Source organism: Ascoidea rubescens (genome assembly GCF_001661345.1).
Source record: "Ascoidea rubescens DSM 1968 unplaced genomic scaffold ASCRUscaffold_14, whole genome shotgun sequence".
Taxonomy (NCBI): Eukaryota; Fungi; Ascomycota; class Saccharomycetes; order Ascoideales; family Ascoideaceae; genus Ascoidea; species Ascoidea rubescens.
In genome coordinates, this window is record NW_017962926.1 from 406,371 (window position 1) to 434,240 (window position 27,870).

Here is a 27,870-nt window from a genome sequence, read left to right on the forward strand (position 1 = left end):
GATCTCGGAAGTGCGCAATCCGAGTAGAATACCTCGGTTGTGAGCGGTCACATGTTGCACGCATTTTGGTGAGGTTGAATTTTTTTTCCAGGCTATTCAACAACGACATCTACAGCCATAATATAGTTCCAAAACAAAGCCTGTGAAGATGCCAAAAAACAAGGGAAAAGTATGTGTGTTTGGTGGTCTACAAACTGTGCTGTTGCAGCCTGTGCTATCTGGGAATATAGCTATTCCAGTTACTAACTTGTTTTTTCTAATTAGGGTGGTAAAAATAGACGTCGTGGAAAAAACGAAAGTGACAACCAAAAAAGAGAGTTGGTCACCAAGGACGAAGGTCAAGAATATGCTCAAGTTGTCAAAATGTTGGGTAACGGTCGAATTGATGTCCAGTGTTTTGATGGTATCAAGAGAATGGGTCATATTAGAGGTAAATTAAGAAAAAAAGTTTGGATGGGCCCCGGTGACATTATTTTGGTGTCTTTAAGAGATTTTCAAGATGACCAATGCGATGTTATTCAAAAATATAATGCTGATGAAGCCAGAAACTTAAAAAGTATGGGTGAACTACCTGAAAGTGCCAAAATTAATGAAACTAACTTTGGTGGAGATGATTCTGATGAAGAAGTTAACTTTGAATTTGGTGCCGACGACGATGACAATAAATCTGATTTGGACATTGATGATATTTAAATATTTCAATATTTAAGTATTTTATTTTTTTTTCCTCTTTTTTTTCTACTTTTACTTTTTCTTGAAGTATATTGAGTTTAAATTTTCTTTTTTTCGAAAGAATAATTGAAGTGAAGAAAAAAAAAACCCTTTTATCAATACACATGCTCAAAGCACACTGAATATTGGTAATCAATCAATTTATTAATTAATTAGGTTATTAATTAATTAGGTGATTAATTAATTGATTACTATAATTTTGAGAATCAAATTTCTTTGGCTTGAATTTTTAAAACTGCTTGTGTCAATTTCCAAAATTGTAGATAATGTAAAAAGAAAATCGAATCAAGTCAAAATCGCAAAATGCTGGACGTTAAAACGGAACAATAAAATGCAACAATATGCTAACAAATAAAATTTTCAAACAGGGTAAACTTTCTAGAAATTAAAGTTTGATTTTGTTTATCAATTCTTCTACTTTTATTTATATTTCATAAAAATGAATTAAAAATAAATTAAAAATGAATTGAAGTCTACAAACACATTTTTTTTTTCTTATACCATATATCATGCCATATATTATATCATATCTCATATATAAAAAAAATAAATAAAATAACTCAGATTAAATTAATTGAAATATGAATACAACTCATATTTTTTTTCTGCTGTATAATTTATTTCAATTGCTGTTGTTTTTTTAAAAAGAAACAAACTAAGCAATATAAGTGGAAGCAGAAATATTACCACCACGACCGGTCCAGTTGATGTGAATATCTTCACCTAATGGCAAGTTATCAGATGCAGCTTCTGATAAGACCTTGAAAGTATGAGCACCAAAGTAATCTCTTTGAGCCTGTAATAAATTAGCTGGCAAACGAGCAGATCTGTAACCATCGTAAAATGCCAAAGCAGTTGAGAAAGCAGGAGTTGGAATACCGTATTGAATACCTAAGACCAAGGTCTTTCTCCAGCCAGCTTGGGCTTTTTCAATAGCAGATTTGAAAAATTGATTGAAAAGCAAGTTTTCCAAATCTGGGGTTTCTCTAAAAGCTTTTGTAATTTCAGCCAAAAAGACAGATCTGATGATACAACCGCCTCTCCACATCAAGGCAATGGCAGGATTGTTCAATTTCCAGCCGTATTCCTTAGCGGCTTCTCTAATCAACATGAAACCCTGAGTGTAGGAGATGATTTTGGAAGCATATAAGGCTTGTTCTAAATCATCAACAAATTGGTCTTTATTTTCTGGAGTTACAATGCCGTCTGGGATTGGTGGGCCAGTTAAAAGAGTTGAAGCTTTAACTCTTTCTGTTTTGATAGCAGATAAACATCTTGAAAAGACAGCTTCACCGATCAAAGTGACAGGCATACCTAGATCTAGAGCGTTAATAGCAGTCCATTTTCCGGTACCCTTTTGACCAGCAGTATCCATGATCTTTTCGACTAATGGAGTGCCATCCACGTCATCATATAATAAGATGTCTCTTGTGATTTCGATCAAGAATGAGTCTAAAACACCAGTATTCCATTTGGCAAAGACGTTACCGATTTCTTTATCAGTGAATTTGGCGACTCTTTTCATGATATCGTAAGCTTCACAGATCAATTGCATATCGCCGTATTCGATACCATTGTGTACCATTTTGACGTAATGACCAGCGCCAGCAGGGCCTACCCAATCACAACAAGGTTCACCATCAGATTTGGCGGCAATTGATTGGAAAATGTTTTTAAGATGTGGCCAGGCATCTTCATGACCACCAGGCATCAAAGAAGGACCATATCTTGCACCTTCTTCACCACCAGAGACACCAGAACCAACAAATAAAATGCCCTTTTCTTTTAATTCAGCGTATCTTCTATTGGAATCGGGGAAATGAGAGTTACCACCATCGATAATGATGTCACCTTGGTCTAAATAAGGTAATACTTGGTTAATGAATGCGTCGACAGCGAAGCCAGCTTTGACCAATAACATGATTCTTCTTGGTTTTTTCAAATGAGCAATTAATTCAGGAATTGAATGAGCACCGATGATGGATTTACCCTTGGCTTCATTTTGCAAGAAATGGTCAACTTTGGATACGGTTCTGTTGTAAGCGACAACAGTAAAACCATGGTCAGCAGCGTTAAGGATCAAATTTTGACCCATAACAGCCAAACCAATTAAAGCGAAATCAGCACTGTAGACAAAAATTTCCTGAATAAATTAGTAAATTGAATTCAATTGGTATAAGTGGCATGCGTTTAGTAAGAAACAAAAGAAAAGCCAGAACGGAAAGAAAAGAAACGCTGATTTCAATTGACGATATAATTGAGCAGGGAAAAAAAAGAAGAAAGCTTACGTTGCAGCAATAGAAGACATTGTGGGGGAAAGAGACAGTGGTGGAGCAAAAAGAAAGAAACAGAAAAGAAGGGAATAGGTGATTTAGAGAGAAACACTAGAAGCAGTGAATAGGGCAGGGGAATTGGAAGCATTTATATGTCCTGGAACAGAGAGCGTATGGGACTGTGCATTAGTAAGAGAGGTGGGAAAAATAGTGTTTAATGTTCCGATGGTTTGACATAGCGATAAACAGCACGGCCGGCGATTGGCCCACGATAAATAGGAAAAGGACTTTGATTTGGTGTGGGAGGTGGATTGTATGGGGGTATGGTGCTGGAGGTTAATCGGCGGTAATTCCTACGCACCAGCACCAATACGCTCCAACACACACCCTCCAGCACCAGGGCTTTTCCATCTCTGAGGGTTTCGTCTGAAGAACACTGCGAACCGGCAACTTTCGCTCTCTTCTGGCTCTTTTGCTGCCTCCCAGCTGCTGCTCTTCCACCTCTGCCTCTGCTTTATAGCCGTTCTTTGCGTGCTCCCGTTGCCCTGCGCTCCCGGGCGCTCTTTCCGGGACTGAGCACGTGCTATACTGGGATATGGCGGAGATACCTGTATTTACGGGACGCTTGGGGTGTTTTCACCTGACACAGATTGAGTACACAACCATTGATCATAGTCTGTTTAGTGCGTGGTGCCGAATTGTAATACATTGTTGGTTCCTCTATGGCATTGGCGATATGAGTAATACCTTACTGAGCTACAACCTTCAATAGCCCAATATCTCAGGATCTTAGTGATGTGGTTAACAATCCACCTTTACTCAATGTCTTTTTTATTTCCGCATACTTTCAATCAGCAACAGAAGGTTAGCGATGCCAATAAATGTTAGGTTTCGTATTGGAATATAATAAATGGAGACTGAAATTTTGTTTTTGACTACAATGGTCAATTATCATTCAATTGAGCGAATTAATGAATAATTTCATATAAAGCCATTATAAAAATATTATAAAATATAAAGAATGAAAACAAAAACTTGTGCAATAGACAAGATTGGAACAGGATTTGAATAGATATTTAATAAAAATAATGTAGTATAATATGAATAATAATAAAAACGTTTAAACAATGGATAAATTATAAAATATAGAGAATAACAATAAAAGTGAAAAAAGAAAAAGAAAAAAAAGAAAAAAAAGAAAAAAAAGAAAACAAAATAAATAAATATATTATTATTTTGTTCTTTTTTGTTCTTTTTACTTTTACTTTTACTTTTACTTTTACTTTTACTTTTACTTTTACTTTTACTTTTACTTTTACTTTTTGTTTTGTTTTGTTTTGTTTAGTAAGGATTGAAACTTCTCTTTTCCTTTAATAACTTGACCTGTTCCTGATCTTCTTTAAATTTCTTTAATAACGAATTCATTTCAATTTTCTTTTTTTCTCTAATTTGAAACCTATAGAAATCCTCTTTTTGTTTTTTCTTTTTGATCTTGTCAATCTTGTTTTTCAACTCACTATTATTGTTCAATTTTAATTTAGACACTTTTCCCATAATAGTTTTTTTGGTCCTACGATGGCTCTTTGAAACCACCAATTGAAACCCATCTTCGTCAATTAAATTCTCCTCTTTATTCATTTCCTCAAGTTCTCTTGTCTGTTTATTATTAAACTTATTCATCGATATATTCACAGTAACCAACAATTCTTCTGTATTCAATATTTGTTCCCTCAATTTATTTACATATCTCTTGTATCCATAAAACTCATTATTTTCTTCATCTTCTGAAGTAGGATATAACGGTAAACTATTGCTATCTTGGTTGTTCTCATACATTTTGATCAACTTTCGATAATTTTTCAAAAATAAATTCAACGCAGATTTATCGATAAACCGAATTATACAACAGTTTCTTGGTAACTTGAACACCTGCCCCTGTTCCTCTTTATAATTATATTCCTTGTTATCTATATCATTAAATTCATCTGTCAATTTATCCAAATTTATATCATGATTCTCCAACTCGTTATTAACTATTATATCCTCAACTATTGCACTGTTATCAGATATCTGATTCGTAATTATGTTTCTCACTTTCTTCAATGTGATATCCTTAGGGAAATTTATAACAAATAAACTTCTATCATTATTGTCTTTTGTACTATTGCTTCCATTTTTCACTTTAACCTCATGTTTCTTGAAAAATATATAATGCAATATCTCTCTCTTGTGAACTGTACTATATATCCTCAAGGGCAATATAGAAAAACCCTTAATTTCTGTAATTATCCCCATCTCTTATCCTCAATTTTTTCTTCAGTGTTATTTCTAACCCTTCTTTTCTTGTTTTTCAAATAAAAACAAATTTCCAATTATACCCCCAAAATCATAGCAAAAAAATTTTAATATTTTTTTTTTCGTTTCTCAAATCCAATGCTGCGGTGCTATTAATACATACATGTACGGATGTGTACATAACAAAGCAGACCTGTCTAAAAATACCACCAACGCGGATATAATATAGCTTACATAACGCCTTATCTAATAACCGCTTTTTTTTCAAGGCTTGTTCTAGCCCTTTATCTTTTTGTTTTTTACAACAGCCTGTAATTTTTATACCTTCTAACATTCAATGCTATTGTTAAAGGCAAACCTTCCAATATCTTCATATCCACCTTTATTTCTGCTCAATTATCCTCTCATTTGTCTTCTTTTCTTTTATTTTTACTTGCTTTGTTTTTGGATTGTTTTTTTTGGTTTTGTTGTTCTTATGATATGATAATCTTCATATCTTAAATATTATCAGAATGAGAGATTTGAATATTAACGACCTATTATCCTGGACTTCCATTGATGTTCACAACTGGATATCCTCACTACAAGAACTAAATACAATAAACAACTCAAATTCTGTTAACAATAATGAAGTTTATAACTGTAAAACAATAGCCAAAAAATTCTTGGATAATAACATTACGGGAAATCAGCTCATTTATCTTACAAATGACTCCAAATATTTTAATGATATGTCAATAAGAAATTTTAAAGCAAAATTAATCTTAAAGAAAAGTATCCTAAATTTAATTGAGGACTACAATAATCTAAATATTGATTTAAAAAACTTGAAAAATAACCAAATCCTATTAACTAACAACATTTACAATGCTTTGCCAATCATTAAAAATTTATTAGTTTATTTATTACACTCATCTCTCAATCAAAACATTAACAATATCAATAACAACATTAATAATAATTCCATAGATGTAAACAATACAAAAGACTTGTTAATAAACGATTTGAGACTAGATCAGGATTTTGAGAAATTAAACGATAAATCAAAACAATTAAAAGATGAAATTTCAAAATTATTTAAATTAATTAGAGAAATGAAGCCTTTGCCTGATTTAACTCCAACAGGAAATTCACATCGAACTTCAAATCCCAATTCCAATCCAAATGTCTTGAATAATATAAACACTTTAATTGCAAACGACTCATTCTATATCAACTCAAAGAACAATAACTCAAACTCCTCTTTACATAGATTAAATTCAGCCGCTTCTTCCCTTGTCAATTCTCCAATTAAAACAATGTCAATATCCTATGCTACTGCTGTAACTTCTACAAATACTGAAGTTAAAAATATACTTAAAAAAAACAAGTCCTCTAATGGGAATATGAATATAAACAACAATCATAGTAACAGCAATATTAATAACAATAAAAGTAATAACAATAACAACAATTCCTCCAATATTCCTAATACAACCAGAAAATCCTCTATATCAACTATCGATCTTCGGATCCAATCAAATAATAACAATAGTAATAACAATAGTAATAACGCAAATAATAGTAACTCAAATTCAAATAATAATTCTTCTTCGCAAAATACTATAAGCTCAAACAGTTTTACATCTTTAATTCGAAATAAATCAGAAAAATATTTAACTAATCCTTTAAAGAAAAATAGTTCAGGATCTGGAATACCAAGCACTTTTCTTAGTTTAAGTAAATCAAGAAATAAAAATCATAATATAAATAATTTGCATTTAAATCTTTCAACAACAAATCTAAATAATAATAACAACATCAGTATTGTCAACAATAACAACAACAACAACAACAACAACAATAACAATAACAATAATAATAATAATAATAATAGCGGCAATAGTAATAGCAGTAATAACAGCAGTAATGCTATCAATAATAATAATAATAATAATAAGAATGATTCAGCAGGAAATAATAATGGCAATGATCAGTTTAATTCAAATAATAGCAGAAGATCAATTGCTGCTGCTTTTGCATCTGCAAATAACTCATCAAATAATATTGTAACATCTTCAATTCCTTATCATACCTCTTCACCAACTAATATTTACTCTCAATCTGCGGCTGCTGCATTACCTTCAACTCATTCTAAATCAACTATTAATATCAATGGCATTAATGGTGTTAATACTAATAGTGCTATTACTGCTGGTTCTACTTCTACTACTTCTACTATTAATAATAATAACAATAATAACAATAATAATAATTCTACCTCAACGATTCCCACTCCTCTATCATCTTCGTCATTTCATCACCCTAAAATTTTGCCACCAAATAATGGAAAATCATTTAAAAGAAATCTTAAAATTGATGATGAAGAAGATTCATATGATAAAGTTTTAGAAATGGTTCGAGCCAAGTATAAAGTTGAAGATGGAAATTATGTATTGGTAGTTTGTTACGGGGATAAAGAAAAAGTTATTAAACCAAATGAAAAACCGATAAAGGTTTTTAAAAGTTTGATTGAATACCATCCAACTTTAATACTAAGACAGCTTAATGAGACAAGTGGTGAAGAAGAAAGTTATACGGGAAAAAATGTTCCAGGAGGATGTTTTTAAATTAAAGGGATGATTTATGAAAAAGACTTATTAAAGGAAGAAAGATCACTGAGTTAATTATTTATACTTTGGTTAAATTTATTTTAAAAAAATTAGAAATAGTTTAGTTTTTGTTTTTGGATTTTTTTTTTATTGATATTCTTAGTTGACGATTTATTTCAATTTATTTCATAGTACTTTTTGATTTATTTACTTGTTTATTTACTTGTTTATTTATTTATTTAAACTTTTTTGATTCTTATGTTGCATTACATTTTTTAAATTTCACGAATTTTTCATTTTCTATTTTTTATTTTTTATTTTTTATTTTTTATTTTTTATTCTCCATTTCTACTTTCTATTTTTCATTGTCTATTGTCCATTTTTAAATTTTATTTTATTTTATTATTTATATAAAATATAATAAAATAAAATAATATTATTTGAAAAATTTAATTATTAGATAAAAGAATAAAAAGACTAAAAGAGCACCTATATAAAAAAACCATTTATCTTTGAATGCGATTTTATCGATTTGTCTAATGGTTGATTGAGAGACACCTAGAGTATTTAAAGAATTTAGTAGTTTATTTTGAATTAATCTAATATATTCGTTTTGTTCAACTATGTTATCAAATGCTTCTCTGCCCATTTCAAGTATTTCATCTAACTGTTGGTTTGAACGATTTAAATTTTGAGTTTCTTTATGTAGATTGTGGTTATAATCTATATTCGATTGACTATAGGGATTGTCATTACTGATACTGGTACTGTTGCTGTTATGACTGTTACCATTATGAGTACTTCTATTTTGAAACCGGTTATTTAGGTTAGATTCAGGAGAGATGAACAATTGGTTTCTTTGATATTCCTCGATATAGTTTTGTTTTTTCTTTTTTATTGACTGAAATAAAACTTTAGATTCAGATAGCTGTTTTTCAAAATTTGATATTCTTATTGAGATTTTTTCCTTCTTAACAGGATCATGTTCATTTGAGGATAGCTTGGAATAATCCAGCAAAGTTCTATCCAAAGATGATATGGTGGTAGAAATTTGTCCTTGAAGAGACAAAGGAGCGTCCTTATAGTTGTTTTCAAAAGTGTTCAAATCTTTGTGCAATAGCTGAGTTTGCTTAAGGGCTAAGTTATAGAGAGAGTTCATGGTTACGGGTGCTGCTGAGAAGTCCTGGATGGCTGGAATGCTACACACAAGTACTGGCAATTGACCAAGGCTGTCTGATTGGTGCGAGATTGTTGTCTGGTTAGTCTGTAGTTATTGTCTGGCTATGATTATATCGTTGTGGATCAGAGCCAGATCGGGGCTTTCAATTCGTCCACCAAAAACGTACAAAACCGCAAGTGTGGTGCTGCTTCCAAATGCGATAGAAGTACAATTACGTAGTATACACAAATTGAGGCAAATATCTGCAAAGATATGCACTGCTTGTATATTGTACCACACTAATGGCTTCCAAGTGTCACATGGCACATGGCACATTTTTTCTGTTTTCTGGAAATATCTGAAATAAAGATATTTCGGTTTTGATGTGCAAACCAAAGAGCATTTGAGAAACCATGCCAAAAACACTTTTATTGCAGTAAATACCCCAAGGATACTCTGTGCTTTGTTAAGCATTGCTTCAACAAGCGCCTGTGATGGTCGGCTTTATTTCAATTATATTTCGAAAAACAGTATTTGGAGTGGTTTTATATCGTTGGCAACATGCTCAATATCATTGAAGCACAGCTGGAATCAAAAATTAAATGTATTTCGTTTCCAAGATAATATCGTTTAAATGTTTTCATTGACATCATAAAACGAACCGATTATTCAAGTTCAATTTGAGCCTGAAATTGATCTTTCTGTCTTTAATTCTTAGGGATTTGCAGCATTGTAACTCCTCCTACTGTTCTCTATATGCATTTCATGCTCAATAAGATATTTTCAAACTTATATACTCAACTCGTCTGTCACAATTCTTGTTTTCTGTATCTACCAATAGAATAACATATCTAAAAGTATCTCAAATTCCCTTCATAGTTATATATCTTTCTCACACCCAACAACATCTCAATCTCAACAAACCAACTCGTCGTGTCGTAGTGTTACCTTTGGCTCCAGTCAAACAACACAGGTTTCTCGAACAGCCATATCAGCTCAAGTTGATATCTCTGATATATGCTCCATCTTCCATTTTTTTAATGACATTGAGGTTTTTGAAACAAAGACAATATGCTGTGCTCTTCTCTTGTTTCCAACCTTCATTTCTACACTCTGTTCCACTGCGCTTTCCCTCGCCAATCAAGTGATGCTAACAGCTCACATCCACTTCGATCTTTACCATCTCACAGCACTACCACCATGATCTTCGTCAGTATCACCACTCAATCACTTCTCTGAATTTTCTCTTTGCAAATGAGAAAGAACGTTCTTGATTCTCTTCTTTTTGAAGATAGTTCAGACGATGCTTCTAACTCATCTTCCTCTTCTGTGAACTCCCTCGATGAGATTGCACTTTACTCTGATAATAATCTTCCACAAGGAAACACTGACGCTTCAAGAATAAACAATCTTAATAATACCAAACACATCCCCAATAATAACACAACTGACAATAATAACAACAGAAACAACAATAATAATCACAATTCGGATTTCAATAACTTGGTTTCAAATGATCTTTGTAAAATCTCCTTAACTTCAACCTTTCAACAACCCTTTTCTTTCAATTACCCAAATCAAATTGAAAATAAAACTTCTAGCATAGATGATCCAAATGAAATAGCAAAACTAACCACTTCTATTCGTTATCAAATTGCAATTGATGGCCTAAAAAATAAAAAATTTAAATCAATTAGAGCTGCTGCCAATTTTTGTAATATTCATAGAAGTAATCTATCAAGAAGATTAGCAAGAAAATCTTATTCAAAAGAACAAACCTATAGAGCAAGAAAAATTTTAAATGATTCTGAAAAATTTTATATTAATTCCTTCATCAAATTATTATCCCTAAAGGGAAACCCCTTATTTAAATCAGAAATCGACCTGTTAATCAACTATACTTTATTTACAAAATTTCAAAAAAAAGACTACTATAACACTAAAAATTTCCCCAAAACTTACTTGAATTTCATCGATAAATATACAAAAGTTACCACAATCGATGAAATATCCGTTTCTCATCACTTTTCTTCAAGATTAATTAAAAGATTCTGTTTAGATTTTTGTCGCCATAAAAAAGAAGTCCGAAATCAGTTAGCTTCTTTCAGTAACGAAACTTTTATAATTCAAAGTTTTTACAAAGAATTAAATCAAATTTATAATATTAATCATTTTAAATCTGAAAATATAATTTATGTCGACGAACTTTGTTTACATTTAACAAATTCAAGAAATCCTCCCTTTGTTCAATTAGGAAATAAAGACGTGTGTTTTTATAAAGATAATGCCTTAGGCTTAACTACTCTTATAGAGGCCTTTAAATCTGATGGAGCGTATTTCTCTCCCTTGGTTATCTTTGATGATAAAGAGTATTTTAGCACCAATGATCTGAATGTAATTACTATAGAAGATGCTACCTCGAATCTCAATACTAATATTAATAACAATGAAATTCCTAGAAAAAAGCAAAAAAAAAGCATTCAAAACATTGAAAATAATAATAATAATAATAATAATAATAATAATAATAATAATAATAATAATAATAATAATAATAAAAATAACAATAATAATAATAATAGTAACGAAAAAAAATCAATCTTTTCATTTGTTAAAAATGACGAAAGATTTTCCGATTGGCAATTTGAAATCACCAAAAATGGTTTCTCAAATTGTTCAATTTTTTTAAAATTTATTCAAAAAATTGTCAAATCTTATAATAATCCAAATGAAAAAAAACTACTTATAATAGATGGCTTTAAATCATATCTAAACATCGATATAATTATTTATTTAATTAAAAACAATTTTCAACTAATTATTTTACCCCCAAATTCTTCTGGTCGTATACATTTAACTGACAGAAATATTTTTCCAGTTCTAAAAGAAAATTTTAAATCAAAAAATACCTCTAAATTCAGCTTTATAGAAAATATTAATTTTCTTGAATTTAATTTAAATAGAGACGGAAATGAATGTTTTCTTGAAAGTCAATTTTCTAAAAATGAAGAAAACACCAACAACAATCCTGATGATCGAGGTGAAAATGACAATCCTGATGAAGATAAAGATAAAGATGAAGATGAAGATGAAGATGAAGATGAAGATGAAGATGAAGATGAAATTGAAATTGAAATTGAAAATGAAAATGAGAATGAGAATGAGAATGAGAATGATAAAGATTATGCCAATGGCAATGTCGAGATTACAGATGCTGCTGACAATAATAATAATCAAAATAAAGTTCCTACTCTTAATATTGATACCAATGCTGATAAAACTAAAAAAGAAAAGTCCACTCCAACACAGAAAAAATCTCGTAAAACTTTAGAAGATAGACTTAATCGATATTTATTGTTAAATGGAGTCATGTTTCCAGTTTATATTCTTAAAGAACAAGAAAAACTTTTAAATGATTTGTATTCATTAAGAAAATCAACGTATACAAAAGAATTGATTACTGATGCATTTAAAGAAAGTGGTTATTATTATAATTCAAATAATTTTGAAGAAAGCAATTTAATTAGACTTACAATTCAACAAAATATTTTAGACCAAATTGATTTAAAAATAAATCAAGTCAGAAATGATCCAACTGAAAATTATTCAGATAAGAATAGCCAAAGTTTATTAAACGAATTTGAGTTGTTTTTGGAATCAAAGCTACAAGCTCAGAAGATATTAAGACTTAATGAGAATAACCAAGAAGGGTATCAATTTAAAGATATATCAATATCGGAAATTAATGAAATTTTTTTTAATGATAATAACAAGGATAGTGAGAACAACAACAGTAATAATGGGAACCAAAACGAAAATAAATACGAAAATTATATTAATAATAGAAAAATTAATCAAGTCGCTATTAATTCACCCAACCTTGTTAATTTTGGTGAAATTCAAAAATTTATTGATGAACATGAGTTTGATGGAAATAAAAAAGGTGTCAAACCAGTTCGAAGAAATGCTAAGGAGAAGGTCCGAGCTGATGACTCATATAGTATTTTAATTCCTGAGATTGAAATGGTTTTTAATCATTATTATTTGCTTTTCAATAAAAATTTTGAAAGTCGAGAATATATTGAAAACCAGATCATGAAAATGGTTCTTTTATTAAAGGATGATAGTGGGATCGGAAGCACTGCCGAAAAAAACTATAATCCAACAGTATTAGGAGTTGAAAGTGATTTGAATAAAATGAACATGAACTTGAATACAGTCAATTATCTTTGCAGCAATAACAACAAAAATATAACTTTTTTGTTTGCAACGTTACCATTTAGAAGCTTTTCTAAGAGTGCAGATTTGTTCTTAAATTTCAAATTATTATTGTCATTTTGCAATGAGAAAAAAGTCCGGTACAATAAGTTGAAGAAGAAACAGGAATTTAGAGATTTTGTTAGCTTGCAAAATGCAGAGGAGCACTTGGACTTGAATATCTTGACGCAAGAGAACGAGCAGAAGATATCAAACGAGGTTGAAAAAAAGAAAACAGAGTTGGTTCGATTTTCAGAAACATTTAAAGAGTTGAAGGACTCATACAAAGAAATCGTGAGAGAAAATGAGGAGGCCAAAAAGCAAATCAACCGGATCAACGAGCACTATGAGAGGGTGATCAGAACCATGAGAAACCAGTACAAAAATTATCGGAATTATTAATGGACAGGTGTGATTGGCTAGCTGGGCAGGATGAGTTGGAGCAATCACTCTTGAGACTGGAAATAACAAAAAGAAGAGGAATTCGACATGCCAAAAATAAAAGAGCAGATGAATGATATTCTGTTACAGCTCTGGAGACTAAAAAGCAAGTGAATCAGTGGGTCGCTTATTTTCCCTTCATTCTGGAAGTTTATAGTTTAACTTAGTCTGTAGAAGCGAAATGCCAACAGTCAAAAAGTCTGAAGGAATCTGAAATCTGGGGAAGAGGTATATATAGCTTGAGTTATCGTGATATAGTCTGTAGTTGTTGTTATAATCACAAACGATCCAGCTATTCGCTTTCTTATCTGTCTTGTTTTGAGTGCTATCAGCCTTCATTTCGGCTCCCACCAGTTCACTTATTATTTATTCTTCTTCTCCATTGGACGAAACAGCTTCAAGACACAGATTTTAAAACAGGCTCGTCGCTCACTTTCTTTGCTTTCTTTCATTTGATGGTTTATTTTCCCACGTCCAAGCTACAACGCAGTTCATCAACTATGCCAGGATACAGCATCTCCCAGGTAAGTTTGCACCTTTCTCTTCAGCGTGGAAAAATTTTCGTATCGTTTCCATATTTTTCTCAGGGCTGTCCAGTCTTACCTTTCAGCCTAACTCTTTTATGGGATCTATTTCCAATCAAATTCGCTTTATTAAACACATTGATAATTCGGATTTGGTTGTTTTAAACTCTAACAGCTCTCTTGAATTACTCATTGGCGAAACAATACTAACATTCTTCTTCCTATTTTTGTCTCATTTTCCTTTCGGTGCTCGTTATTTCTTTTTTCTTTCTCTTTGTTAACTTGAATTATTTATTACTAGGTGGATACAATGAAGTTATGTGTTGTTATGGTTGGTTTGCCAGCCAGAGGTAAATCTTTAATCGCCAGAAAAATTGTTCGTTATTTGTCGTGGCTATCAATCACTGCAAAATCCTTTAATGTTGGAGAGTATCGTCGTGGGTACCAATCTCACCCTACAGCAGAGTTTTTTGACGATGAAAACTTGGAGAGCTTAAAAATTAGAAAACAAGCCTTGAAATTAGCTTTAGATGATCTAATTGACTGGTTCAATAATTCAAATGGAATGGTTGGTGTTCTTGATGGTACAAGTATGACACGAGAAAAAAGAGAATCCATATACAACATTTTAAAAACGAACCAAATTCAACCATTGTTTTTAGAGAGTTTCTGCAATGACCAAGAAACTATTATGCATAATATTTTAGATGTTAAGATGACTTCACCAGATTATATTAACGACGAATCAAAATCAGATGACAATAAAATTGATAGCGAAATGAAGATTAACATAAAAGATCCTGAATTTATCATAAATGACTTTTTAAAGAGAATCAGCTATTTTGAAAAGTCATATGAACCATTAGACCAACAAAAGGATTCCGACAAATCCTTTATAAAATTAATTAATGTCGCTCAGCAAATCATCATAAATAGAATTGAGACATATTTACAAAGTAGAATTGTTTATTTTGTCATGAACTTACATATTAAACCAAGAACAATTTGGCTATCAAGACATGGTGAATCAATGTACAATCTTGAAGGCAAGATTGGTGGTGATGCTGGTCTAAGTCCAAGAGGTTTAAAATATGCTGAGAAATTGCCTGAGTTAGTTAGACAAAGCGCTGGTTATAGAGATTTAACTGTTTGGATTTCCACTTTAAAGAGAACTGCAGAAACATCTCAGCACTTGCCATACAAAAAACTACAATGGAAAGCCTTGGATGAATTGGATGCAGGTGTTTGTGATGGAATGACCTACGAAGAAATTGAAAACAAATTCCCAGAAGATTTCAAAGCAAGAGATGATAATAAATATGAATACCGTTATAGAGGTGGAGAATCATATAGAGATGTTGTCATTAGATTGGAACCAATTATCATGGAATTGGAAAGACAAGAAAATATTTTAATTGTTACACATCAAGCAGTATTGAGATGTATTTATGCTTATTTTATGAATGTTCCTCAAGAAGAAAGTCCCTGGATGTCGATTCCTTTGCATACATTGATCAAGTTGGAACCAAAAGCCTATGGAACAACTGTCACAAGAATCAAAGCTAATATTCCAGCCGTCAGCACTTATAAAGAAAAGGGAACCAGCCAACTAGGTGAAGATTTGACTGATACTTCTAATAAAAGCAAAAATATTATTATAAGCGCTAAAGAAGAATTGTTTAATGGAACTCGATAAATTAGCAGAGAGTAATATAATGATATTGTAATATTATACAATAATTAATCAAAAATCAGTTTTTTGTTTTTTAATTTGTTTGTTTGATCTTTATCCCAATATCCATTAATATATTTCATATAATTTTATCTGATTTTTTGCCATAATTGATTGTTTGCCACTTTTTTTTCTTATGCTATTCACATCAGTTATTTATGAATTCTATATATTGTTTTTAGTTTCTTTTTCTATTTAATCCACATAGATTTCTTCCCAACAAAACAAAAAAAAGCAACACAAGAAGCACAGAAGGCACGTGTATGCCCTTTTTTCTATTCCTGCGCGGGTAACCCTTCTGTATTTTCTTGTATAAAAAAGGCGAATTTTCTCCTAAGACTTTGTCTTCTTTTTTCCTTTTTTTTTCTTCATACTTACCTTGAAAGGTCATTGGAGATCAAGAAGTCCATTTGGCCATAAATTCTTGTTTACATTGCACAGCGTATCAAGTTTTTGTGTCGGTTTCCCTTCCTTAAGGGAAATGCGGGTTTCATAATTTTTGATTTTGGTTCATTTACTTCATTTACTTCATTGAATGTGTGTAAATTTACATTTTTTTAAAAGATTTCTTTTAAAAACAAACAATATTAATTTTTTTTATTTCTAATTTGTCATAAGATAATTAGACTTAAAAACTGTTAATGTTTACTTATAATCTTTACAAAATGTACAATTCAGTCTTTTCATCTCAGCGCTTGTAGAAATTGTTATTGTATAAATCAATAAACATCAAATATCAAATTGTCTATTTCTAATATTACATATTTGTATTTGGTTTATTCCTGTTGATAAATTTGTTTTGCTATCGTTTTCACTTTAGATGTTGCCTGGATCTGTAAATCAAAACACTGTACCATTTCTATCAGCTTTTACAACAAAATAAATTGAATCAAAATAAATCAAAATAAATCAAAACAAAACAAAACAAAACTACACAGAAAACTGTCAAACTAAAAGATGTTTGCAACATGGTTATACCCAACTAATAAAAGGTCAACGACCATTTAGAGGGTTCAGGAATATGCTGCCATGAATTATCCAAGCTGAACTCAAGCAAATCAATTTCTTAAAATGCGAGTTCAAAACTCAACTCACTTATTATACAATTTGTCGACTGAGCACCCCTGTCTCAATATAATTTAAATAAAAAAATTATAGAAGATTTATTCGACGTTTGCTGCAACCCTTTAAAAAAAGAGGACCAAATATAAAGTAAATCCATTTTAAACTGCCTCTCTGGAGCCGATCTGCTATGAAAGACTTACTACAACAACACCGATGACAGAATCAAAGGATCATTGAGGTCCCCATAACACAAATTGATGATTTTAGATAAAGAAGAAAAGAGAAAAAGAAAACAGCAAGAGGAGCTGAAAATTTTTTTGTATCCCACAAATAAAATAATAATTAGGGTTACGTTTTCAAATAAAAATAGGGCTCTAATAACGCATTACTTGTCACCTGACCAAATCAACGTTTTTTTAGCAGATGCTTTTGAAGAAAGAACCGTGGAAACATCAGAAGCAGTGTCATTATCATCACCAACACCACCAACACCGCTATAAACACCAAAAGCAATAACACAAACAATGGAATCTTACAAGAACACTTTTTTGGATTCAGCTGTTGAGTCAAATGCCTTGAAATTTGGTGAGTTTGTTCTCAAATCCGGAAGAAAATCCCCATACTTTTTCAATTTAGGTTTATGCTGTTCTGGAAAAATAGTATCCAATCTAGCTGAAGCTTATTCTCAGGTTATTATCAATTCGAATATTGAGTTTGATATAGTTTTCGGTCCTGCTTATAAAGGTATCCCATTAGCTGCTGTTGTTTGTTCCAAATTGTATGATTTAACTAAAAATGATCCTGTTTTAAAAGAAAAATATTCAAAAATTGCCTATTCCTTTAACAGAAAAGAGAAAAAAGATCATGGAGAAGGTGGTATTATCGTTGGTGCAAACCTAAATAATAAAAGAGTTTTGATAATCGATGACGTTATGACTGCTGGAACTGCTTTTGGTGAAGCTTATGATATTATTCAAAATGAGAAGAGTATTGTAGCTGGCTGTGTAATTGCCTTGGATAGAGAAGAAAAAACCCCTGATAGTGAATTCAGTGCTCTTCAAGTTGTCTCAGAAAAATATAAAATTCCTGTATTGAGTATTGTCACTTTAAATGATATTATTCATTATTTATCTGATAAAGCAGATGATGAAACAAAAATAGCAATTGAAGCTTATCGTACTGTTTATGGTGCTGCCAAAATTTAAGCTTAATCAGTACATTGTTTTTACTTAATACTCGTTGGTTTAATATTCATTAATTCAATATTCAGTGCCCCTTAAATTCATATTCACATTCACTAAAAAAACTTTATATTCAAAAACTATATAGAAAATAATATAATTATGGACGAATTTTAACAAATTTCTTTTTTTGAGTGGGTAATTGTGGAATAGGTGCTTCCTTTTCATATATACTTTTAGCCATTGGATGCTTCATAGTAAAACTACTATGTAATGGAACAATGTCATTCATTTTCCATCCTTTAACTTTTGGCACTTTTTCAACTTGATAATCATTGGTCATTAAATCAGGATTGGTTGGAAATTCCTTAACCTTTGATAATGTTGTGGGATGAGTCTTTAAATATTTTCCAATACTCTTCATTAACCATCTCTTATTCTTAAATTTTGGATCTTCATATTCCAATGTCTTTGCATCTCTAATCAACACTCTTACTCTACCTGGATTACCAAAATCCTGAGGATGCGTTTTTTCTGGTTCAATCACACATGCAAACCCTATTTGTTTTAAATAGTCTCCTATAGTTTTAGCTAAAGGATTTTCAACACAGAATTCCTTTGGCATTCTTCGCCCTTGTGAATGCGACCTATTGATATCAAAATAACATGGATAAATTAGCTGGAATTTTTTCAAGCTTTCAATATCTTTGTCCGATAGTTGTTGCCTATAGTTATCAGCAAGTACTGAGGGATCTTTTCCTTGCATAGCTGGCACCAAGGGTACTTGAGGAACGTCTCTTGGTTGTGGCACCTCTCTTCGTTGTGGTATATCTGGAAATAGTGGAAGATCATAGTAGTTCTGGTCTCGTTTTATTGTTTTTTTGATCTTTGGTGCAATTGGCGTGCTGAGAGATGGATCAAACTCAGCAATGTCCATGTCAAAGTCATCGATTCCATCTGAATCATCTATTTCCTCAAGGGTAGGCATCTTTATCTCTTCTGATTAGTTGTTCTTCCAACAAAAACAGCACCAAAAACAGAACAAGACTGAAGTGTCTTCAAATGTGAGATTCAAACCACGTGCCGGTTTGCTTCTTCTGCTTCCTCTGGTGTAAGTTTGGTAATGTTTATTATCTATACACAATATATTACACTTTAGCACTTTCTCGCGCTATCATGGCTCATCAACAAACTCATAATAGTTTTCAAGCTGTCGTTGCCTTACTTCTCCTAGCATCGGTTCAGCGTCCATTCTTCTTCTTTCATGTGTTTCAAAAAAAACGATGAAATCTTCAACAGGCACTTTATCACAGCTTACTGCTCTTTCTATTTCTTCTTTTGCGTGATCGTTAAATTTTCTTTTTAGAATTGATCCAAATTTTTCGTCCTCATTGTCTTTTTCATAAGGTTCTATTGGTTTGTTGGTTGCTTTGTTGTTTTGAGGTTTTTTGGTTGATTCAATGAGAGAGTTTGTTGAATTATTTCTTTTATTACCTGTGGTATTTTGCGTTAATGGTTGATTATCGGATACTAGATTATTGCGTCTGTTATTTGCATCAACATAAATTAAAAGTTCTGCAAATTTGTCAAATTTAATAGAAGCATTTGTTTTGCGGAATGATTCTGATAGCAGATCATTATTTGAATTAACTTGACTTGCTTCTTTTATAAAGTCACCACTATCACTATTATTTGGTGATTTAGTATTTGGGTGCAAATCTTTTTCATCTATGGTACCTTCAATTAAATTTGATACTATTGAATGAATGGTATCATATTTCCTGAATGCTGGAACTTTTACTCTTACTGGCGATGGACTATTGTCTTCTAATGGACTTTCAATATTCTTTTCACGAACTATTTTTGTATCAAGATTTTCTAATGTGTTAGTGTCATTATTCTGTTCAATAATAAGAAAAAAAAAGAAGACTCATTTAACTTACATGATAAAGAGCTCATTCTGTTAATTGTTTTTTTCATCAACTCAAAAACTGTAATTTGTGTTAATAATTATCTTAAAAAAATAAAAAAAATAAAAAAAAAATAGGTTTAATCGCTACCTGTTGTTGATTTTGTTATTTCTTCTTCATGGATGCTATCAATTGTATATGAAGACTCTTCTGATTCTTCATCACTTAAGTATTCCATTTCTAAATAAAAATCTTCATTTTCGTTTTCGTTTTCATTTTCATTTTTTTCAGCTAAATCATTGTCGAGTTCCATATGATATTGTTTTTCCGATTCATAATAGAATTCTGAGTTTATTGATGAATTATCTGTAAAATTAAATGGACTTTCAATTTCTCCAATTTTTTTGAATTGAGACTCTTTTTTCAAGTTCTGGTCTTTTAGTAAATTCAATTTTTCAATTTCAAAATTAAATTTTAAAAACTCTTCTTCTGGTAATGCATCAATTTGAATTTTATTGTGTTGATTTCTTTCTTCCAATGGTTTAAATTTGGAAATGTTTTTTGTTTGATTATTCTTAATATTTTTGATTTTATTTATCATATTGATCTTATCATTTTCTTTGAGATTTGATATACTTAATCTGTTAAAAGCGGATAAGTTTTTTCTATAATCAAAATCAAAATTTTCATCATAATCATTTGAAATGAAAGTTTCTAAGTCTTGAATTAATGCTTGGTTTTTAAATTTTTTATAGCACGATAGTGCCTCTTCAGGAAATTGGTCCAAATTTTCTGAATTGATATGAAATTTATTGGATTCTTCTTTTCTATTTTTTTCATATTGAATGTTTGGATTTCTTAATTGAGGAGTTTGCTTTTTAAGATTTTTAATATCACTTAATCTAAACTTCAAAGATGGTTGTTCTTGCTTTTCATTTTTTTTCTTATTATTAAAATTATTATTAGTCTTTTTGTTTGTTGTTCCATTTTCATCTTGAGATTGACTGTCTTCGGAAGTATCTACGCGTTGATTTTGATAATGGCTTAACGATTTTTTAATATTTCTTAGTCTAAAAGAAGATAAATAAGAATTTGGTTTTTTAAATTTAAAATAATTTGACAAATTTCTTGAATTTTGAAATTCTTTCTTAGTGAAATTATCAATTTCATTATCATCGATATAAAAAGATGAATAACTTTGACTAAATGAGCTATTATTAATGCAGTTATTGTTATAATTTGAATTTGAACAACAAGATATTACGCTGATTGAGTCAACTGATATAAATGGTTCACTTATATTTGAATTTAAATAAATCGACGAAGGTCTTAAACGAATTAGCTGAACAAGTTTTGATGCCTTATTATTTAAATGTTTCAATCTTAAACCTCTTCTCCAAACTGGCCTATGGCCTGAAACATTTATACCTTCTGCTAAATTAGATGATATTGAAGCAGTTCTAGGGGCCATAATTGTTGATATTTATTTGTTTTTCCAATATATTTATACTATCGTCTAATGGCGGTTTTAAATTCTTTTTTATATATTTTATATATTTATTATGGGAGTAAAGTTTCTTCTTATCACTATTTTAAAGTGGACTTGTAGCAAATTTATTGATATAGTTAAGCAATTTAGTTCATGAAGCAAATTTGTTTCGCACAATGTTGATATAATAACTTGAATTATTTATCTATATTTTAAAGCTGTAAAAATGCTCAATATTTGTAAGTTGGAAGACTTAGCGGTTAATAAAATGGCAAATTTTGGTTGAGACTTTACACAGACACAAAAATCAGGAGTTTTATAGTAGTTTTTTTTTTCTTTTTTTTTTTTTTGATTATTTGCATTTTTTTTTAATTTTGTGATTTGAAAATATAACAAGTAAAAGGCAATGAATATTATTTGTTGAAAATCTATAGAATCATAAAATATCTGAAAATAATTAAAAGAAATGCTAAACTAAAGTCAAAGGTTCATGTTGAATGAAATAAGTAAATAAATAATGAAAAATCAAAAGCGTCAAATAGAGTCAAAATATCAAATGATCATTAGTTGAGATTAAAGACCAGGATAAACTTGTTTTGGCTCATATGGAAACGATGGACCAACTTGTTGAATACTGACTTTAGCAGCCCAGTGACCAATATCAATACTTTCTTTTAGTGGTTTACCCAAGACTAAACCAGCAACAAAACCACCAGCAAAAGCATCACCTGCCCCATTGGTATCAACAATTTTTTCTACTTCTAAGGCATGAACGCTATATTCGTTAATGATAAAATCGTCAGTATCGATTTTGTAGGTGACAGTGATAGTTGGTTCTAAACCATGAGTGAAAATCACAGTCCTTGGATATTTCAAGTTTTCCTTTGGTGATTTTGCAATTGATTTAGCAATCTCAATCAAATCAGTTGTGGAGGTTAAGTTGTGAGATGCAGCATATGATTCAGCTTCGGTTTCATTACAAATGACAAAATCACAATATGGAAGAACCTCATCTAGTGGATTTTTGAAAAATTGAGGAATGAAAGCAGCAGATAAATTCAATACTAATGGTTTGTTGGTTTCAGCGGCATGCTTTCCTAATAATTTAATTGCAGCTGGAGAAACAGTTAAATGGAAACCACCAATATAAAAGATTTTAGCGTTTTCAACAAGCTTCCAATTTTCTGGTTTTAGTAAATGAGAAGGTTCAAAATGATTAGCAGCAGCTAAATCAGTGACTAGAGATCTGTCAAAGTTACTGATCAAAGCAACGCATTTTCCAGTTTCAAAATCGTCTTGAAACATGTAATTTGAAATTAAACCAGCTTTTTCATTGGCGGTTAAAAGCAATTCAGAATATTTATCTTTACCAACAGAACCAAAATAAACAACGGATTTTGAAGGTAAAATATATTGAGCAGCTCTTGCAGTGTTTTGAGCAGCACCACCAGCAATAAATTTGATATCAGGAAAGCCTAGGACTTCAGAAAATAAAGGAATATGTTTTTGATCAGCTAAAATGGCATCATTAGCATTCAAATCGTATTTTTTCAAAATTGAGGCATCAACATTACACTGAAGATCTAATAATGGGTTACCAAGACAAACAAGTGGAAAAGACATGATTAGCGAATTTGATTTGAGGAATATCTATAATTATACTTATGAATTCTGTTCAATTCAATTCAATTTGCACTTTGACTCTAATTGGGTTTTATATCAGGTCTGTGAATAATCGAAGATACTTTTTTTTTCAGTTTCAAAGTTCAACACATGATGAAATCTTGTTTATTTTCATGTGCAAATTACGTTGTATAGCCACAAATTAAACTCAAATCACGTTTGAATAGTAAACTGCTAGGGATATCTGAGGGATCCAAAAGCAGGGCATTTTTGTGAAAACTCAACATAACCCAAACTTCAACGAGTCCGTCGCTTAGAAAATCCTTGTATGGAAAGCGGAAAATATAAACGGAAAACCATCCGGTTGTTATCACGGATGGAGCGCGGATATCGAAGTTTGATTCTATACAACAATTTGAGAGTATTTTGATGAATTTGGTGAATTTGCTAATGGTGCTGTTTATGATTTTGTCTATAATTTAAAAAAAATAAATGGATTTCAATTTACGTCCAGGTCAAATGACTGCAAGTCTTTCAATGGGTAGGTTTTAATCTTTTCAGCTATCTCCAAAAAGTCTAAATACACCGAATTTTTGATGGTAAACGTATGTATACCAGTTTCCGGATATGCTCTGGTCTTCACATCATGATTGTACTTTTTAATCGCAGAAACTCCCTTTTCTAAAAAATTCTCATATGGTTTAACAAATTTAGGCAAGGAGTTAACTCCATGCATACCTAGTAGATCACTCTGAACAATGACTTGAGCGCTTGTGTGATTTCCTGCACCGATACCAATTGTTGGTATTGAAACGTTCTCAGTTATATATTTAGCCAATTTTTGAGGAATGCACTCTAGCAAAAGTAGTTTAGCACCAGTTTTTTGCAAACATAGAGCATTTTTAAAAATTTCTAAAGCATTATTGACATTCTTTCCCTGCGCTTTAAAACCACCTAAAGAATTATGACGTTGGGGAGTTAAACCAATATGTCCAACCACCGGGATTCCAATTGATGATAGTTTTTTTATTGTATCAAGATACTCAACTCCTCCTTCTAGTTTGACTGCATTGGCTCCATTTTTGACTAATTGTATTGAAGATTCAACGGCTTTCTCAATAGACGTTTCATAGGTTCCGAAGGGTAAATCTGCTATTAAAAAACTTTGTCTCACTCCTCTTGAAACAGATTTGACATGATATAAAAACTCTTCAAATGGTAATTCGTTGGTTGATGGATATCCCAGACTAACCATTCCAAGCGAGTCTCCAACTAAAACAATGTCGGTTTTAGCTAGGTCTGCAAATTTCCCTGTTATAAAATCGTGGGCAGTTAAAACTGTTATTGGTTCTTTTTTATGGTAAATATTATAGATATCTGATATAGTCTTTCTTCGAATTTCAACAATCTTTTTATCATTTTTCAAATCACTGCTATTGGAATCATTGATGTCAAAACTCGGTTGTTGATAAACGGATCTTGCTAATGAAAACGAGTGAAACTTTTTGAGATTTCCAGCAAATGATCGATGGAACGAAGGCTTGAACATTTTGATTCTATTGTTACCAGCCAAAATATCCATATAAGGATATTTCTTTTATTTATAGAAAAATAGCAAATTTTATTTCTCCGAAGGAACTCTTCATCCGATCGTAAAGATTTGCACAATAGTAGCCACGATATACAACCACTGTTTTGTGATTTTGGAACTCGTAAACAATCTACAGCTTCCCCTGTGAGAACTGGGATTTTGATTTAATCTGTTTTTTTCAAAGAGACAACTATGAGTATTTTATGGGATACAATAAGTAAAAATACCGGGTAATATACTGTTTACAAGCTCTAAAATCACAAAAAAGTGGTTGTATATCGTGGTCGTCATTGTAAAGCAAATCATCATTTTGAGTAATGAAGGTTAATTTTCGACCATCGTTCCTAAAAATTTTCACCACTCATTTTTTGAGGCTGTTTAGATATAGTCGGATTCAACTTGCTTATTACTTATTACTCGCACCTATTGTTTATTTGTTACTTATACATTTATTATAAACTCTTCCTATGACTGATAAACTCTTTTGAAAGTAGCAAACTTCTGGTTCTCTCAATTTCTATCTAATCAGTAAGCTCAATTAATCTTAAACAGTTTTGCATTTGGTCATATTTTAACCTGAATGCTTTTCCTTCGTCTCTAGGAACCGAGCATAATGTCCACCTACAAGCTAGTTCAAACCAATTCCAGCATTTATTAATATAATTACTCAATGACGTTCTAATGAAATTGGTATCAAGTTTTTCAATCCCAGATAAATGAAATTTTTCATCCCTATGTCCTATGACTATTTCTTCGATTCCGCTAAAACACATTGAAAGTATGTTCTTAGAAATTTCAATTTAGATTTGTGAAAAGAGGGCTCTCCCATTCTATAGCTTGTAAAATTTGAAGACAAATAATGTGAAACAAAAATAGATTTAATTTCAATATAATCTTTTAAATCAATTTTTTTTTGATCCACAGATGTAATAACAGCACAATCAACTTCTGATTTAATTAAAAATGAAATCTTATTCTGGCAGTCCCTTCAAGTTTTATTATCAACTGCCATATCAAATTTCACAGCTGAATTAAATTTTGTATGATTATTGAAATTCTTTAAATCCTTTCTCATGATTTTATCTTTTTTATTAATTGTTATTTTCATTTCAATACTTTTATCATTGTTTAATATTGTACTCTTTGTCAAGAGTTTTTCAAACATATAACCACAAATTGAATTTTTTAAAAACATAGTTTCAACATCATTATTACGTTTATAATAATTAATCACTTTTTAATCGTAAAAATGAAGAGCTTTAGATAAATAAATTGATTCATCAAAATAGCAAAGATCAAATTTGCAATTCCTTTGAAAATAAATAATTTTAACTAGCAATGATAGACAGCTTTCGGTAGATATAAAATTGATATCATTCTCAAAGGTTTTTGCTTTTTTTTCATATTCTTTCAACTTTTTTAAAAATAAATCAAATTTACATGAAGACATATCATATTCAAACATTGAAAACTGTTCATAATCGGTACATAAATTGATTTGCTCAAAGCAATTTATATCCACTTGAGAATCGTAATATACTAACGAGCTAAAATCTTCTTTTTCTATTTCACCTTTATTAGTTCAATAGTAGAAGATTTCCTTAAGATTGCTTTTCATTCAAAATGGTTCAATTATAAAGTTTCTAGATATACTTAGTGGTAATGCTAAGTTTGGACATGGCTATCAAGTGTTGTAGCGAATCAATGATAATATATTAAGGTAGAGAAGTATACAAAAAAAGAAGCCACTAACAAAAGTTCCCAGCTCCATTTTATAGGGAACTTGTGTTAAGCTTTGGAGCACGTGATTAAAAAATTCAGTAGGCATATAGATTAGTTTGGATGCACGTATCCTTATTTTATAAGGGGATAGATAGTAGTGCGCAATAAGATAATTAGGTGTAACCAAAGGAACAGACTGTAAGACTATAGAGTAGCAAGTATGGCTTATTTCTAAGGGGAAACGAGCTTTTGATTCGAGCTCGATGGTCGAAGAAAAAGAAAAGAATAATTTGTTGTTTTCGTTTCGTCAAGAGAACGGAACTTGGTCCGACTATTTATAGCAAAACTTATCCGTATCTCGGATACGGATAGTAAATGTACGGATAGAATAAGCAATCCGCACACTTTCCAGACATCACGTTACCCGCCTTAGAAAGAGTAGACTCTCAAGAACTGGGTTAGATCCCAGAGGGTAACGAGAGCAGACCGATAACAGACGCCTGTAGACCGGTAATAACCCAATTGGGACATCCGATTGCCTCGCAACATATCAAAACCAAATGACAATGATATCTTATATGCATCAAAAGATGATGTTAGTAGCAGTAGAGTTCCGGATGATTATGATTATTATAATATCAATAATTTCAATGCTTTTAAAGAATGAAAGGGTTTATTAAATGGTGGTGAAAAACAGCGTGTAGGATTTGCAAGAATCTTATTCAAAAATCCAAAGTTTATAATATTGGATGAATCCACTAACGCGATTTCAAGGGAAGTTGAAGATTATTTATTTGATTTGATAAAATCAAAAAAGATCACATATATTACTTTAAGCCACAGGCCACTGTTAATAAAATATCATGGTCAGTTGATAAAGTTACATAAACATGGTGAATAGGAATTTGAAACATTGGGAACTGACACTNCTATTGACTCAATTGAAAAAGAAGTTCTGACGATTGATATGAAATTAAAGCAAGTTGAATATATGCAAAACAGAAAAATTGAGCTCAATGATTTGCTCAATACTCGAAAGGATGATGAAAGTGATTATGAAGAAGTAGAAAGGGAGAATTCAAGGTTTCACTTGATGAATTTTAGTGATAGTAACGATGATCAAGATAGTGACAGTGAATTATCATTGAGCAAAAGTCTATCTGCTTAGTTTTGTATTTTTGGCCCATAGAATATTAGCAAATAACTGAGAATCTGATAGCCTTGAACATAGATTGCAATAATTTAACAAGGGATATAATACTGGATTCAATATGTAGTAAGGATG

General features: G+C 31.0%; 14 protein-coding genes across 14 annotated transcripts; 6 read left to right on the top strand and 8 right to left on the bottom strand.

Moving 5' to 3' along the window:
- Window positions 1-128: 128 nt before the first annotated feature.
- On the top strand, window positions 129-763 carry TIF11 (translation initiation complex factor eIF1A). Its single transcript, XM_020193885.1, has 2 exons — window positions 129-169; window positions 265-763. Exons 1-2 carry the CDS (start codon window positions 149-151, stop codon window positions 691-693), a joined length of 450 nt encoding a protein of 149 aa, XP_020045409.1. The 5' UTR covers window positions 129-148; the 3' UTR covers window positions 694-763.
- A 461-nt stretch (window positions 764-1,224) lies between these two features.
- Window positions 1,225-3,040, bottom strand: ASCRUDRAFT_87881 (YHR183Wp-like protein; the record flags this gene model as incomplete). Its single annotated transcript, XM_020194979.1, has 2 exons — window positions 1,225-2,858; window positions 3,021-3,040. The coding sequence occupies 2 exons, from the start codon at window positions 3,038-3,040 to the stop codon at window positions 1,388-1,390; spliced, it is 1,491 nt and encodes a 496-aa protein (XP_020045410.1). The 3' UTR covers window positions 1,225-1,387.
- Window positions 3,041-4,281: 1,241 nt separating this feature from the next.
- RRP7 (Rrp7p) lies at window positions 4,282-5,375 on the bottom strand (the record flags this gene model as incomplete). The annotated part of the gene is made up of 1 exon (XM_020193886.1): window positions 4,282-5,375. A coding segment is annotated over exon 1 (758 nt), but the record flags the coding sequence as incomplete, so codon positions are not given.
- A 276-nt stretch (window positions 5,376-5,651) lies between these two features.
- Window positions 5,652-8,066, top strand: ASCRUDRAFT_77498 (uncharacterized protein). Its single transcript, XM_020193887.1, has one exon. It carries the CDS (start codon window positions 5,813-5,815, stop codon window positions 7,907-7,909), a length of 2,097 nt encoding a protein of 698 aa, XP_020045412.1. The 5' UTR covers window positions 5,652-5,812; the 3' UTR covers window positions 7,910-8,066.
- A 172-nt stretch (window positions 8,067-8,238) lies between these two features.
- Window positions 8,239-9,145, bottom strand: BOS1 (Bos1p). Its single transcript, XM_020193888.1, has one exon. It carries the CDS (start codon window positions 9,048-9,050, stop codon window positions 8,328-8,330), a length of 723 nt encoding a protein of 240 aa, XP_020045413.1. The 5' UTR covers window positions 9,051-9,145; the 3' UTR covers window positions 8,239-8,327.
- A 769-nt stretch (window positions 9,146-9,914) lies between these two features.
- On the top strand, window positions 9,915-13,956 carry ASCRUDRAFT_116257 (uncharacterized protein). Its single transcript, XM_020188837.1, has one exon. The coding sequence runs from the start codon at window positions 10,305-10,307 to the stop codon at window positions 13,707-13,709; it is 3,405 nt and encodes a 1,134-aa protein (XP_020045414.1). The 5' UTR covers window positions 9,915-10,304; the 3' UTR covers window positions 13,710-13,956.
- Window positions 13,957-13,993: 37 nt separating this feature from the next.
- On the top strand, window positions 13,994-16,224 carry FBP26 (fructose-2,6-bisphosphatase). Its single transcript, XM_020193889.1, has 2 exons — window positions 13,994-14,272; window positions 14,574-16,224. The coding sequence occupies exons 1-2, from the start codon at window positions 14,249-14,251 to the stop codon at window positions 15,966-15,968; spliced, it is 1,419 nt and encodes a 472-aa protein (XP_020045415.1). The 5' UTR covers window positions 13,994-14,248; the 3' UTR covers window positions 15,969-16,224.
- A 1,369-nt stretch (window positions 16,225-17,593) lies between these two features.
- Window positions 17,594-18,274, top strand: ASCRUDRAFT_38220 (orotate phosphoribosyltransferase; the record flags this gene model as incomplete). Its single annotated transcript, XM_020190837.1, has 1 exon — window positions 17,594-18,274. The coding sequence occupies one exon, from the start codon at window positions 17,594-17,596 to the stop codon at window positions 18,272-18,274; it is 681 nt and encodes a 226-aa protein (XP_020045416.1).
- A 136-nt stretch (window positions 18,275-18,410) lies between these two features.
- Window positions 18,411-19,238, bottom strand: SEC65 (RNA-binding signal recognition particle subunit SEC65; the record flags this gene model as incomplete). The annotated part of the gene is made up of 1 exon (XM_020190838.1): window positions 18,411-19,238. The coding sequence occupies one exon, from the start codon at window positions 19,236-19,238 to the stop codon at window positions 18,411-18,413; it is 828 nt and encodes a 275-aa protein (XP_020045417.1).
- A 93-nt stretch (window positions 19,239-19,331) lies between these two features.
- On the bottom strand, window positions 19,332-21,926 carry ASCRUDRAFT_116306 (protein phosphatase regulator GIP1). Its single transcript, XM_020188838.1, has 3 exons — window positions 20,311-21,926; window positions 20,194-20,241; window positions 19,332-20,107 (listed from the first exon to the last, which is right to left on the bottom strand). The coding sequence occupies exons 1-3, from the start codon at window positions 21,629-21,631 to the stop codon at window positions 19,425-19,427; spliced, it is 2,052 nt and encodes a 683-aa protein (XP_020045418.1). The 5' UTR covers window positions 21,632-21,926; the 3' UTR covers window positions 19,332-19,424.
- Window positions 21,927-22,053: 127 nt separating this feature from the next.
- On the bottom strand, window positions 22,054-23,357 carry ADO1 (adenosine kinase). Its single transcript, XM_020193890.1, has one exon. It carries the CDS (start codon window positions 23,270-23,272, stop codon window positions 22,223-22,225), a length of 1,050 nt encoding a protein of 349 aa, XP_020045419.1. The 5' UTR covers window positions 23,273-23,357; the 3' UTR covers window positions 22,054-22,222.
- A 414-nt stretch (window positions 23,358-23,771) lies between these two features.
- On the bottom strand, window positions 23,772-24,821 carry ECM31 (3-methyl-2-oxobutanoate hydroxymethyltransferase; the record flags this gene model as incomplete). Its single annotated transcript, XM_020195259.1, has 1 exon — window positions 23,772-24,821. The coding sequence occupies one exon, from the start codon at window positions 24,819-24,821 to the stop codon at window positions 23,772-23,774; it is 1,050 nt and encodes a 349-aa protein (XP_020045420.1).
- A 1,030-nt stretch (window positions 24,822-25,851) lies between these two features.
- Window positions 25,852-26,058, bottom strand: ASCRUDRAFT_82429 (uncharacterized protein; the record flags this gene model as incomplete). Its single annotated transcript, XM_020194722.1, has 1 exon — window positions 25,852-26,058. One exon carries the CDS (start codon window positions 26,056-26,058, stop codon window positions 25,852-25,854), a length of 207 nt encoding a protein of 68 aa, XP_020045421.1.
- Window positions 26,059-27,261: 1,203 nt separating this feature from the next.
- On the top strand, window positions 27,262-27,486 carry ASCRUDRAFT_38184 (uncharacterized protein; the record flags this gene model as incomplete). Its single annotated transcript, XM_020190832.1, has 1 exon — window positions 27,262-27,486. A coding segment is annotated over one exon (225 nt), but the record flags the coding sequence as incomplete, so codon positions are not given.
- Between the last annotated feature and the right edge of the window lie 384 nt (window positions 27,487-27,870).